Source organism: Danio rerio, chromosome 21, assembly GCF_049306965.1.
Source record: "Danio rerio strain Tuebingen ecotype United States chromosome 21, GRCz12tu, whole genome shotgun sequence".
Taxonomy (NCBI): Eukaryota; Metazoa; Chordata; class Actinopteri; order Cypriniformes; family Danionidae; genus Danio; species Danio rerio.
This window is the reverse complement of record NC_133196.1, coordinates 40,230,280-40,245,982: the sequence shown is the minus strand read 5'-3', so window position 1 is coordinate 40,245,982 and position 15,703 is coordinate 40,230,280. Positions and strand designations below refer to the sequence as shown.

Here is a 15,703-nt window from a genome sequence, read left to right as displayed (position 1 = left end):
AATAAAATAAACTAAAATATAAATTACACAATCAAAATAAATAAAAAGACAACTTCAACATAGAAACCCTTACAGTTATGTTATGATTTAACCTACCCAATTGACAGCAGGTTTGCTATTCAATTAACTTCAGCTCCTTTGCAACTATAACTGTATCTTGACATTTCTTGCTATTAATATACTGGATTGAGTCTATATACAAATAAAAATCTATTATGGAAACCTTAAAACAAGGTTTAGAGTTATTCAATCTACATTTATGAACATGAAATTTACCGAATAAAATCAAAAGATCCATTATGAATTCCACAGATAAATAGTTTGAGACAAAATAAAATTTAACATATTTGGGGGTCAAATTACATCTAAAACCTGATTTTTTATTTATTTATTTTTTGGGTGGTGGGGGGAAATACAACGATAAGTTTTCCCAAAAGTTCTTAAAACATTGACAATCATAAAAAAAGATGAACCAAAGATTTAAACAGAATGAGCAATTTTCATCAGTCTGCATAAATTTCGATATTGTTTAATTGCTAACATTAATGTTGTGAAGTATTTTTAAATGTAGTTGCCTCTGTTTATTACTTATGCAAAAGTGAAAAGGAAGCAACCAAGCTTTTCCCCACACAATATCTTCAAAACAAACATTCCAAAAACATTTTCCTCTAGGTTTTAAGGCTCTGTTTAAAAAAAAGTGTGCACATACCACAACTTCCACGCTTTAAGAGCTTGTTGATAAAAATTGGACAGGTAGTTTATTAACAGAGTAGTCACATGATAGTAAAAACCTCCAACCTTTTTGAAAATATTATGTGGAATAAAAAACCAAAATGAATCTGATTTCAATAAACAATTCCTAAGCCATTTAACTTTATTATTTAATGTATCATTTAAGTAAAAAAAAAAAAAAAAAATCCAAAAGTTCAAATCCTCCATCTTTTACTTGGACCTTGAAGAATTTCCTTTCTTAAATGATGATGCTTATTTCTCCAAAAAAATTGTATATATATATATATATATATATATTTTTTTTTTTTTTTTTTTACAAATAGCGTCTTGAACAAAAAGAGATAAAGTCGTGTAAACAAATCTAGAAAACAAATCTCTTTGTTTTGTCAACAAAACTCTGCCAATAATAGATAAATCCTTTTGAAGCCAGTTATTTATTATACCTTGAGCTTTTATAAATTTGTTTGTTTGTTTGTTCGCTTTATTTATAGAGCACATTTAAAAACAACAGATGTTGACCAAAGTGCTTTACAAAACAACCAGCAAACAAAATCTATACCTATATATAAAAATTAAGCAAAATATATAAAACAGATTAAAATTAATTAATTACAATCAAAGGCAAGAGACAGAAATCTTGTCTCTGATAAACTTTTTGTGATATCTATTCCTAAATACTTCACCTTCTTTTTAACTGGACAGCTACTAGAAGAGCTACGGCCGTCACCTGTATGACGTAATCCATTCCAACCGCAGCATAGCGACCGAGCTTGACTACGGGGGAGAACCGCACACAGCCACTTAAAGGAAAACACAACATTTGGAAACAAATGAGAAAGAAACGCGCCACTTTTTACAGAAATCTACGAAAATCCTCTGGATGTAACAGGAATGCATCGGCCAAACGACAGGATACGGAATACGTTTGTGTGGCGTGTCTAACAGTTTGCGTTGCTGTACAACGAGCTTTTGGGGCTAACAGGCTAGCATAGTTGTCGCTAAAACATGGTGGGCAGACACTGAGCGAAAAACCTTCCAGACTCACTCAACTATTCCCAGAGTATGCTGGAAAAATTACTCGGTTTCTATGTGTTATGTTTGGAAGATTATTTTTGGACTTTAAAATAGTTTTTTGTCCATGTTGAAAACTCGCGCACGACCTTTGAAAGTTTTTTTCCTTCATTTTTGACGTTAACCATCCAAGTTCCGTGGGTGAAAAAATATGATTGATTGATGTAGTACGTACTTAACTGAGAATGCACAAGAAACGAGGAGTTTCTTACAAAAAGCACAACTCCTTCGGCAAAGTTACGCGATTCAGAGCATCACCCTCTCATCCATTCATTTAAGTTAACAGCGTGAACGCAATGCTCTGTATATAGGCTGCACGAGCTCTACTGGAATATAGGAAGACATTACCATGGATAATCCGGAATACATCTCTACCTGTGGTTAATTAATGGCACTTTTCTTACGCTTTGGAGTTAACTTATTTGGACCAGTCCAAGCAAAGCAACACATGGTTTGCTTACCAATCATTTTAGAAGACTTGCAGAGAAAATTACATGGAGACTAAGTGTTGGTCATGCCAAGGAAGGAGTTACCATTGCCAGAGGGTTGGGAAGAGGCCCGAGATTTTGACGGGAAGGTCTATTATATAGACCATATTAATCAAACCACCAGTTGGATTGACCCAAGGGATAGGTATGTGATGAGTACTGCTCGTTCTGGGAATATAAACTTGCTTACTCAGTATACAGAAACATGCTGTGTTCATTACTCATGTGTACAGCTGTGAATCGGTCAATGTGTTCTTATTTAAAGAGAGAGGAGGTCTTAAAATGAACATTTGCTTTTAACGCAGCCTCTGACTGAACAAGATGTAGATTACTTTTTAATTTGGAGTAATAAAGAAAAGCTTTAGCCGAAACTGTTGTTATTGGGAAAGTCATGACTTGTCATGAAAACATAAACAGTCAAAACTAAACTAATATTTATGACAAAGTTTTTTTTTTAAAGTGAAACCACGTCTGTGCAAAAAACAAACAAACAAAAAGAAACATATTCACAAAAATGTATTCAAATTGTTCACCCAAAATTAAAAAAATACACCCATGGTTTAATTGAGGTAAAGTTGGTTTTATATTTGCACACGCTGAGTTTCTCCTTGATTAATATAATTTCAGAAAATTATTGTTTGCAAATTCTGAATAGGGAAATCATATTAGCAGCCAATGACTATCAAAGCACAACACTGTTCAGAGTCAGTTAAATGGTGCTAAAGTCAGAATTATTTGGCCCCCTTTAAATTTTTATTTCTTTTTTTAATGTTTCCTAAAGGATGTTTAATAGAGCAAGGACATTTTCAAAGTTTTTCTGATGTTTTTTTTTACTTCTGGAGAAAGTCTGATTTGTTTGATTTCAGCTAGAATAAAAGCTGTTTTTAATTTTTTGAAAGCCATTTTAAGGTCAAAATGATTAGCCCCTTTTGAGCTATTTGTGTTTTTAATAGTCTACAGACCACCATTATTTAACTATATCTTTTGCTATTTACCCAACCTGCATAGTTAACCTTATTAACCCAGTTAAGCATTTAAATGTCTTTAAGCTGTATAGAAGTGTCTTGAAAAATATCTAGTACAATATTATTTACTGTCATCATGGCAAAGATAAAATAAATCAGCTATTAGAAAAGAGTTATTAAAACTATTATGATTAGAAATGTGTTGACAAAAAATCTTCTGTCTGTTAAACAGAAATTGAGGAAAAAATAAACAAGGGGGCTAATAATTCTGACTTCAGTTGTACATGCGATTTTATACTGAATAATCAAAGTACACATGGTAAACAGTATAGGGAGCATATCACAAGTTGTCACTGAACGAATATGCAAATATAAAACCAACTTTTTCATGGTTTTTCCTCACCCTCAACTTCAAGTCATCATCTGTAAATATGTTTTTCTTTTGTCAGACAAACACAGTTAGTGTAGTTTTACATTTTGGGTAATGGCAAGGGCTGCACAATATTAGGAAAAATATAACGATATTTAATTTTTCTCTGATAAATATTGCGAAATGAATGCTTTTTCACAAGATGTTTTGAATAGTATTATTTGACATTTTTCTTGGGAGTCAAATACAGAAATTGAATAACCGGAATGCTAAAAAAATGTTTTTCTTACTTTGTCTTGTTTCTAGTCCAAATATCTAAAAATCTTTGATCAATTTAAAATATTGTTTTGTTTTCACCTTCAGAAAAAAATACTAATAAAAAATCACTAAAACAAGCTGATTTATCTGTAAATGGGGCAAGTAGAATAATCTTATTTTTGCTTTGAAATGTAGACATTTGGACTAGAAATAAGACAAAAATTACAAGTAGGAACCTTGCATAAAATCGCATAAATAATGAATTACAAATGATCTTTGTTACACCTCCAACAGCATTATTTCTTGTGCGCAAAGTTTTAAACTCTTGTAATGCTCACAGTCACAGGTTTTAAAAACACATGCAAATGATAAACTTTTACTCTATATTGGTGAAACTTAGCAGTGACTAGGGCTGTACGATTAAATCGAAATCGAATCGCAATTTGAAACATTGTGATTAGTTATTCGCAAGAGGCTGCAATGTAAAAAAAAAATATATGTATACATATATGTATATATGTAAACAAAAATAACGAATAAGGTCTTCAGAACCAGTCCGATATGCTTCAAAAAATTAAACATGCTAGACTTTCTGCGATGGTGTCGTGAGGCATCGCAGACATGGTATCGGTTTTGTGAAACTTTGCCACATTACACGAGAAGAAACGATTTAGTCTTGTGTCACGACGTCCATTTGTTTTTTACAACTCCCCATGAAACCCTACGTCAAGGAAATCGTGCCGAAATCATGTGATCTGACCAGGCTCTATAGCTAGCCAATTGAGTGAGCACACTTTCATTCTGCCAAATCAGAATTATGCAACTTATGAACTACACCTACAAAAAAAAAAAAAAAGAAAACGAACAAGAAAGCGCTGACAAGTGGCATTATGCCATCTTCTGCTTCAGAAGCATTAATAGACAAATTAATTAAATAAAAAAGCATTTGTAATAAGGGAATATTTTGGTTTCAAAGTAACACACCAAAAAAAGAGGTCATTGTTTAGAGCGGTTGTAGAATTGTTGCCACAGCTTCCATATTATTAAGCTGAAGCTTAAATTAAATTAAAATCAGATTGGAGCTTGAATTAAATTGAAGTCTCAATTCAAGTGAATTTAAAGTGAAGTCTTTACTTCCTAATCTGCGATTGCCTCTCTGGATATACCACTAACTGTACTCAAAAAAAAAAAAAAAAATTTACTAAAATTTTACTAAGAAATTACAAAAAAAAAAAAATTACTGAATTACTAAAAAAAATTACTAATACTTTCCTTCTTAGACTGTACAGACCTGAAACTTGCCTATAGCACTTATTCATTGTTGCTCTTATAGTTGTGTAAATTGCTTCCTTGTTTTCATTTGTAAGGCAAGGCAAGGCAAGTTTATTTATATAGCACATTTCATACACAATGGGAATTCAAAGTGCTTTACATAAACAAGAATAAAAGAAACAAGTAAAATAAAAGTAAAAACAAATAATAAAAATGCATAAAAACAAAACAAAACATAAAAACAGGTAAAATGTGATATGAAAGAATGAAGAAGAAGAAAAAAACATGATAATGCAATCTGTCGGACGCAGCACAGTGCTCATTCAGTAAAGGCACAGCTAAACAGATGTGTTTTCAGTCTTGATTTGAATGTGCCTAATGTTGGAGCACATCTGATAATTTCTGGAAGCTGATTCCAGCAGCGAGGGGCATAGTGGCTAAAAGCTGATTCACCCTGCTTTGACTGAACTCTTGGAACTTCTAGTTTATATGATCCTAAAGATCTGAGTGATCTGTTAGGTTTGTATTCAGTGAGCATATCTGTAATGTATTTAGGTCCTAGGCCATTTAGTGATTTATAGACCAGTAATAATACTTTAAAATCTATTCTGAGTCTATTCTATTGTAAGTCGCTTTGGATAAAAGAGTCAGCTAAATGTAAATTGTAAATCAACTAGCAATATCTGTCAAAAAACACAATAAGATATTTTCCCCAAATTGCACAGCCCTAGCAGTGACCTTAAATACCATGTGTACTGCAGCTCTTGCTTAACTATAACTCCAACACAACATTGCATATCTTGCAATGTGACTATTGCGGATGCACACATTGCGATATCGATGCCGAAACCATATATTGTACAGCCCTAGTAGTGGCCATTTTTTAAGCATTTAAAATCACACAAGTAGTGTGTAAGTGAGGTGCATAACTAACACGTTCTGCGCTGGAATTTAGACCAGCTTTGTTCTAGTCTATAGAACAGACTCTTATAGTTTCTCAAATTAGCAGTGGGCCAGCAGTGCGCCTCAACACGCCTCCTTTTATAGACTAGAACGCCTATGGGCGCACATTTGAGCACAAATGCATTTGCTATTTAAACAGCGTGGCGCAAAACGACTCTTGCGCCAAGCTGAAACTAGCAAACAATTGCGTCGCGCCTTGCGCCACATTGCGCCGGGTGTATAATAGGCCCAAAATGTCAGGTCATTTGTGATGACTTTGACACTCTTGATGCCTTATAATGCGACAGGAAGTTCAGACTGTCGTGAATGTACTCAGGAATGTTTTTTGGATTAAACATGTAATGGAAATGATGATCAGTTACTTGCACAGCCTGATTGTTTCACTTCATAAGTCTTAAGAAGCTATCTGTATTCATTTTATTTTGCCTGTATGGGTTTTTTCTGACTTTCAAAGAGCTGGTAGCCATTACTTAGCATTTTAGGAAACACCCACCAGGATTTCAGATGAAATCATTCTTAATATTCTATTGTTAAAAAACAATTGACATTTGCATCTCACGTGTCCTGTGACTGAGTAAAATGTCATTTTTGGCAAAACTAAATTCTGTCATCACTTGTCTTTCACCTTTTTGGATTTTCTTTCTTCTGTTGAACAACTGTTGAATCTTTAAATAAAAAAACAAAGTCTTTTTTTCAAATAATATTTTGTTTTGTGTTCAGCAGAAGAAAGAAATCCATATAGCAACCACTTGGGTGTGAGTAAATGGTGGGAATTAGGGAACTATCCCTTTAAATTATCTTGGTTTTATAATATAGCTCAAATCAAGCATTAAAAAACCATCTAAAATGGATGAATTTAGGCTTCATTTCATATTCTCAGTGATGAAATCCTGCTTTGTTTCACCCATGATCAGTGCAGGCTTTACCACATAAGTCCCCCTTTGGACTTTAATACAAAATCTGTGCAGGAATGCTTAAGATTATATTTGAGCATTTTCAAGCTCCACTGGCTTAAGGTTTGGTATGTTCATTGATGGTACACTGGGTGTTTTTTGTTTCTTTCTTTTCCGCCTTTGGATTTTCAGTTATTTACAGCGTGCAGAGAAATGGAAAGATGATAGCAATCAGTCTGCATATTTTCCCCCCTTTGTGTGGTGTAACAGGTTTGCCTGTAGCCAGGAAAGTAAGATGGCAGAAAGTTGTAAACAAGTACCTGGGACACATTCCTCAGCTTGAGCGAAGCCCACAGCTGATTCTCTCAAATCCCTTTCACTGCGAGTCAAGGTGCCTGATGGGTTCAAAGTGCACCCGAGCTATGCAAACTTTAACAAGAATGCTTTTCAATGCTTGTTCACTTGGTACAGGAGCTGTATAGGTTGTCGAAGGTTTAGGATACGTAAAAAAAAGTTGTCATTAACTCAAAAGTCAAGTGAATTTTTGTTTGTGAAGCATGAAGATATTTGAAAAAAAGGGGTTTTGTTTGTTGATGTTTTTTCACATATTTGGAACATGTAGTAAAAAAAACTTCTTTTGAAAAGCAACGTCTATAATGAGAGAAAAATAGGAGTTAGATCACGAAAAGGGCAAGTTTATTGCCGAGACTTTTTTTTATTAATAAATATTATTCAGAAGATCATAATTCACACTCATTAAATAATGGCTTCGTGCAGTTTTTTTGAAACACTCTTTTAGATATACAAAACACATTTCATTATATACAAAAGACATTTCGACACAATGCCTTCCTCAGTGTGTCAATAATAACATTAATAATATAAGATTTTTTAGAAAAAGATTCTTTTTTAGATTTAGCCTGCTCCACAAAGAAATAAATCTGTGTTACTGGTGGAAAAAACATATTCTGTATTTGTAATTAATGACAACAGAACATGAGTTACTCTACAAATATATGTTTTATTATCACAAAAATAAAAACATAAAAAAGCACACTTACTAAAAAATATAGATGTTTTTTTAATGTAGGCCGCTCCACAATTCACACATTTTTGTCTGGCTAGTTTCTGTCCTCTTCTTATGCTAAAAAGGCAATGATGGTCCAATATTACAGATCATTATCACCTATAAAGACGTGAGAAACAGGCCATCAGTATATTGTAAACCAGTAAGTTAAAATATTCCTTCCCAGTTATCAAAGAAATAATTCTGTGACTTCATTATAGTTTTGTAACTATTAAACTGTTTTAAATTCAAAATTAAACTGAATACATCAGTGTAAAACCTATAAATGGTGGAAAAACATATTCTGTGATTATGTACCTAGTCTCCACTTTTGCCATGACCTCTTTTGGCTTTATTAAACTTATTCCTCAGGTTTTTCCAAACATTTTAACAAAAACTTTCTACTTTCTCACTGCTGTTGCTATTCCTAGCCAAGAATTATTGATCATCTGGTTATTTCTCTGATCATGGGTCAGAAGATGTGTGTACAGTCAGACTGTTTCAGCAAAAATCTCCTCAAAGTGGTTCATATTCAACTCAAATCAGTTGTTGCGCCGCGGGCGCTGTTCGCTTGAATCTTAAAAAGTGCCCTACGCACCGCCAGCACGCACCCAAAGCGAACCTCCGCAAACTCCCCGATGATGTCACATTCGCCGCACGCACTCAAGCGAACAAGCAGACGCATCGAGTATAAAACAGGTATAAGGCTGTGCGCTTAAGCAAAATCGAATCACAATCGCAATTTGAAACGTTGCCATAACCTAATCGTAAAATGCTGTGACATGAAATGTATATGTATTATTTAATTTTACTCGCCCAGAGTAAATGCGTGTCTGCCGTCTATGTGTTACGGTGTCACTAGCGAATTGAGTGAGCACTTTTTATGTTCTGCCCAATCAGAATTGTGCAACCAAAATATGCGCGGGATAATGGCATCTGCTTTTTCAGAAGCATTAAAAGACAAATTAATATCAAAGAAAAACAGGACATCAGTAATATGGGAATATTTTTTTTTATATTCAAAGTACAGACACAGATACCAAACAAAAACAGGTAATTTTTAAGAGCTGTCGCAGAATTGTTGCTACGGTAAAAGCTTGTCGCAATATATGTCAGAAAAATCCCGAAATCTCACAGCTCTAGACACGACTGAAGTAACACACTTTTTTCGGTCAAAGTTGAAATTTTTTAACTACGAGCGCATAATGATAAAAACAAGAGGTGCAGCAGACGATTAAAATGCAAGGCACGCAGGGCGCATTAGCAGGGTGCAAAACCATTAGTAAACCATTTAAAAGATGCACCACTCAGCGCAAAAAACACATTCAGTGTGATCGACCACTTGGGCTGTGTTCACACCAAACATGGAAGAAGCGTAAAGCGCGAGTGATTTACATGTTAAGTCAATGCAAAGATGCGAAATGACATCCTGCGGCACGATACACACGTATGGGGTGACACGAATAACCTGATACGCGTGAATGACACAGCACAAATTGAGCGTTTTGCGCATTTAAATTGCGCGGATTGCTCAAATTAGAAATTATGAACTTCAGCGGACATTCGCGCTGCATTAACCAATAAAGAGCTTGCTATTGTGGGTGCGTGATTATGACATAGTGCCTGTTGTTGATGTCCCGGGGAGAAATTCTTCTGCCTGCACCGTCAACAGTTCATCAAACTGGGCTCGGCTCAGTCAGAAGCACCGCTGAAAGCTTCTGTCATCCAGGGATAGTTTCTGGAGGAGTTTATGGGCTCACAGAGGATGATCCTCTGAAAGGATCTAGTGGACTCAGACATGTCTCCAAATGAATTAATGCTGTTTTTCAGCCTTCATAAAGCACATAAACGAAGTTATTGTCTGAATAAAATCCATGTTAGCCATTTAGCAACAAAGCTATAGTCACGGGGCAGACAGACGCCCTGCCAATGACACGAATCCACATCTTTTGTGAAGTAAACTTGATGCGCAAATGAAGCGAGTAAACACAAATATTTACGCCTATATTTACACTCGAATAGCATGATTTATCCGCGTGTTCCACGTCTGGTGTGAACGTGGCATTACAATACTGTTTTACATGTACATACTATATACTTATCATTGTATTGCATACATTTAGTTATAACCAGTGACAGGAGAAACAGCTTTTCAAAATAAAAAAATAAAAAATTACCAATTGATTCTTTGCTAAGCCAAACCCGACAACCTCCACACACCAATCGTGGCTCAGCAACTGTAGCTATGTGAAGGAGGTCTGTCAATCTGAGCACTTGCAATCAATCAATATACTTCACCCGCAGTTGTTTTTCAGTCATTAATAACCCTCATGTCCATGTCAGAGCAACAATTCACTGATGTTTTTGTCTGTCTACCCCTCATTTTGCATGTTCCCATGAAGAGGTAGGGGTGTCCCAATTTTCCTGTAGGGGTAGATAGCCCTTAGAACGAAGATCTTCAGGACCACACTCGAAACCAAGGGGTGAGAAAATTTTGTAGAATACACCAGCCACAATGGCAGGATCGTTGCATCCAGAAGTAAGAAGTTGCACAAATTTGTAATTTTTGTCAATATTACGAATTTTATAACAAGCACATGTTTTAATACAATTATAACCACATTCACGTTTTACCGTCATGCTTTAAAAAAATGGCTAAAATAAAAACCACTAAATTTCGCTATATATAATCCATAATAATAACGCCTGTACAGCAGTCCCACAACATTCTGACACTCCACACTCGAATACCCTGTCAGAAAAGTCTAGTGGCTGGGAATGAGCTTTTACAGTGTTTGCTATAATGTTAATGTTGTTTTTGTGTGTTTACATAGCTATAGATCACATAGAATATGGCCACTGTGTAAATGCGCAGTACAGTTACGATCTTATTGCCACATTTGATTGTTCTGATAAAGTATTAATAATATATGCTTTCAGTGATCTCCTGAAGATAAATACCAAAAAATAACACAACTGGAATAACTACAGCAGTCGCAATCGTCTGATCTCATATGAAGTAAGAGATTGCGATGTCATATGATGACTTGTATGGGTGTTGTAGTGGTGTCTCATTTCTTAGGGGTAAATTTTGAAGCCATTTCCCTTCACATTCGGTTTTAAGGGCCAAGGGGAAGGGGAAAGGGTATGGGTACAAGTTAGAATTGAGATTGAGCCTTAATTTACTTAAGTACCAAGTAAAAGGCATAGTTCACCCAAAACAATTTTCATCATTTACGCTTACTTCACTTTTTCCAAACCGGTTTATGTTTTTTTTTTTAATTCTGTTGAACACAAAAGAAGACATTTTGAAGAAAGCTGGAAACCTGTAACCAATGACTTCCACAGTATTTGTTTTTCCCACTATGTAAGTCAATTAATAGAGGTTTTTAGCTTTCTTCAAAATATATTTTGTGTTCAGCAGAATAAAGAACTTGTGAAGATTTGAAACCACATAAGGGTGAGTAAATGGAGAGCATTTTTTTTTTTTGCTGAAATGATGCAGAAAAATGAACGACAGTCGAGGAACTGTTCAGAAACAATAGGCGAGGCGTAGCAGACGTTTCCGTGCTCATGCCTGGTCGGCTGGTCTTTCTTGCACAGTGTGATGCATCAAAGGCGCTGATTAAAAATGACAAATATTTCAAATCCTGACCCAAAACTGTCATCAGACCCACCTTCCCCCCCATTCCCAGCATGCATGTCTCAGACGGCTGCTTCTCTACTGCTGAGCAACAGTTCGTTGACGGCGCATTCTGATGTTTGTAGCTGTACTTGGTAATGAATTCCCATCTGACAGCCTTTTTGTAGCAATGCACAGAGCCGCTGAGGTGTTGCGTGCCCTCTAGTCATTAAATAATACTAATAATGTACTGCTTGGGATTGTTAGAGAATCGAAGGTTTTGGTTTGGTAATATATATTTATAAATGTGTTTTTTTAGTGAAGGTCTTAATGTAGTAGCTGTTTGTGTAGCTGAATTTGTTCATTTTTTTTATATATGTTATAGTTCCAGCAGAGCAGTTTTTCTAATTAACTTTCCAGAAGATTGTTTTAGAAGGAAGTGCTTGCTGGACTAAAACAGATTTGTGTTACTTAATTAACCTTTTTTTCTGTAAAGAAACATTCTATACTGCAGAAAGCCAACAGTACAAATTTAAATACTCATGCACGTATGCACGCACGCACGCTCACACAGTAGAGTGTGACTTTGTGAAAGGTTTTGATTATATATTTGAAATGATAAATTATCATAATATATTTACTGCATTGTTATTTTTATGCCACGATTTGTAATTGTAGCAACAGTAATAATCATCAAACAATATAAATTTATTCATTCGTTTTCAACCGATTTTCTGGGGTCGGGTCGCGGGGGCAGCAGTCTTAGGCCCCGTTTACACTAGTGCGTTTTAGTTTTAAAATGCCGTTTTAGAATGAAAACGATGCGCACACTAGCTTTTCACCCAGCCTTTTTGAACAGCTCTCCGTCTACATTAAAACGGAGAAAACGCACATCACGTGAGCACACACACACACACACAGACACATACACTCTGGCATGCACTGCAGCGTGCTTTGAGCACATACCCATATGAGAGCTGTGCATGTCAGACTGTTCCTTAAGGATCTCCCGTTGGATCTAATCTCACTATATTTGTTAAACGTGATATTTAATTCACCTTATTGTCTCTTTCTAACAACATATTCCCCGACTTTGGTCTTTTGAATCTATTACTTGTTCTCAGCTAATGTTTTTTGGTTGAGCGCAAGTATAAGTTAGGTTAATATCTTAATTAATGTCACTGCGGACACAGATTCTGCACAGTTGACTGATTGCTTGCTTTTATTTTCTCTATTATATAAACTTATTGTACGTTATACTTTTTAAATGGCCATTATTGATTATTAAAACTGATATTCAGAAAAAGAGAGGGTATGTTTCGTATTTTCAATGAAAATGAAAGGAGGCAGTAATGTTATAGACTCCGATTTGTTATAAATACGCATGAAGATGACGCTCATATTATACAGCTACTTGACGCAACATTTTGATATCTGTTAGGTTAGACAGTGAAACAGCATAGCCAGGGTGATGTGAATGACTTCATAAAGTACACTCCGGAGCCTGTTTACCATATCAAACTTGCCAAGTCTGAATTTACATGGAGATGATGCAGTACTGAACTGTGTGTGGGCTACTTAAAATTGAGGAAAAGCCCCAATCAGACAGGCGAATGTCTGCAGCCCCGCCTACGTTTTCAGATGTCTCCGTTTTTCCAGACACTTTCTTCGACTCCTTCGGGGGGATCCCGAGGTGTTCCCAGGCCATCCAAGAGTGCCTCCAGCGTATCCTGGGTCTTCCACGGGGCCTCCTCCAGGTGACACATGCCTGGACATGCCCTAGGTAGGCGTCCAGGGGGCATCCGAAACAGATGCCCGAGCCACCTCAGCTGACTTCTCTCGATGTGGAGGAGCAGTGGCTCTATTCCGAGCTCATCCCGGGTGACAGAGCTCCTCACCCTATCTATAAAGATGCGCCCTGCCACCCTGGGAAGGAAACTAATTTCGGCTGCTTGTATCCGAGCTCTTGTCCTTTTGGTCATGACCCAAAGCTCATGACCATAGGTGAGAGTAGGAACGTAGATTGACCGGTAAATCGAGAGCTTTGCCTTCCGACTTAACTCCCACTTTATCACATTGGACTGGTACATCAACCGCATTACTGCTGCCGCTGCACCAACCATGCTGTCAATCTCACATTCCGTAAGGACTTTCCTCCAGCCTGGAGATGGCAAACCACCTTTTTCCGGTGGAGCACCATGGCCTCGGACTTGGAGGGGCTAATTCTCATTCCAGCCACGTCACACTCGGCAGCAAACCGCCCAAGTGCATGCTGAAGGTCCATGTTCGATGAAGCCAACAGAACAACATTGTCTGCGAATAACAGAGATGAGATCCTGTGGTCCCCAAACTGGACCCCCTCCAGTCCAAGGCTGCACTTTGAAATTCTGTCCATAAAAATTATGAAGAGAATTGGTGACAAAGGGCAGCTTTCCGGAGTCCAACATGCACTGGAAACAAGTCTGACTTATTGCCGGCAATGTGAACCAGACTCCTACTCTGTTCATACAGTCTGAGGTCAAAAGCACTATGAAGCAGGTTTTTATTCAGGATGTCTCTGTACATTGCTGCATTTATCTTTGCCTCTATCCTGACTAGTCTTACAGTTCCTGCTGCTGAAAAACATCCCCACAGCATGATGCTGCCACCACCATGCTTTACTGTAGGGATGGTATTAGCCTGGTTATGAGCGGTGCCTAGTTTTCTCCAAATGTGTAACGCCTGGCATTCACTCCTAAGAGTTACAATTTAGTCTCATCAGACCAGAGAATTTGTTATGTTTCTTATGGTCTGAGAGTCCTTCAGATACCTTTTGGCAAATTCTAGGTGGGGAGGGGCTTCAGTCTGGCCACTCTACCATACTGGTCTGATTGGTGTGTTGCTGCACAGATGGTTGTCCTTCTGCAAGTTTCTCCTCTCTCCACAGAAGAACGCTGAAGCTCAGACAAAGTGACCATTGGGTTATTAGCCCCTTTCACACATACAGACCTTTCCGGAAAATTACCGGCAATTTTCCAGAAAGGTTGTATGTGTGAACAGGTCCTTTTTGAAAATACCGGTAAATTCGTTCCGGCTATTTTCCGGAAAGAGAAGTTGTAACATTACCGGCAATTTGCCGGAATGCTGCGCTGTGAGAATGCAGAAGGAAGATTGCTGGAATAAGCGCGTGCACGTCTAGAACCTGCTGATGTGAGACGTCTGCTTTAGCCAATCACAACAGTCAGACGCATTTACGTCCGCACGGTTTATGAGAATTAAAGCCTTTGAATATTTTTCCATACACATTTAGCTGCTAGAAGTTAGTCAGATCACATTTATATGTTCTTCTTAATGCCAACTGTGTAATGAGATGAGATGAGATGCTTATGATAAGCCGTTGTTTGTTTACCTTCAAGCTTTGCGTGTGCCTGTGAAACAGCCTGTGAGCGCCTGCACACGCACATATTATGAACATCTCGACATGCGAAAGTGATCCTGCAAAAGTTGTTCACAATATTGATCATCCACAGAGTTTGTAATTTAGTCAAATGTTTACAAATACAAGCGCAGCCGTTTAAAGCTCATTTGTGGTGAATGATGTCAGAATTTACTGGTATTTTGGAATGGATGTGTGAATGCTCATTTCCGGAAAATTTCTGTAACGTCCTCGCCTGTGTGAACAGCACTATTGATTACCTCCCTGACTAAAGCCCTTCTCCCTTGATCACTCAGTTTAAATGGTCGACCAGCTCTAGGAAGAGTCCTGGTTGTTCCAAACATCTTCCACCTACGAATGATGGAGGCCACTGTGCTCAATGGAACTTTCAGAGCAGCAGAATTTTTTCTGTAACCTTCCCCAGCCTTGTGCCTCAAGACAATCCTGTCTCAGAGGTCTACAGACAATTTCATTGTCTTCATGCTTGGTTTGTTCTTTGCCATGCACTGTCAACCCTGGGACCTAATATAGACAGGTGTATGCCTTTTCAAATCATGTCCAATCAACTGAATTGACCACAGATGAGCT

General features: G+C 37.0%; 1 protein-coding gene across 2 annotated transcripts in view; it reads left to right on the top strand.

Moving 5' to 3' along the window:
• Positions 1–1,491: 1,491 nt before the first annotated feature.
• wwc1 (WW and C2 domain containing 1) overlaps positions 1,492–15,703 on the top strand; it is a 449,056-nt gene continuing 434,844 nt past the window's right edge. For both annotated transcript variants that reach the window (XR_012396852.1, XM_684183.10), the window contains exon 1: positions 1,492–2,436. Coding sequence is in view for 1 of the 2 variants with exons in the window: in XM_684183.10 (XP_689275.6) it covers positions 2,318–2,436 (119 nt within the window). In the remaining variant the exon portion in view is untranslated. The remainder of the gene's footprint in view (positions 2,437–15,703) is intronic.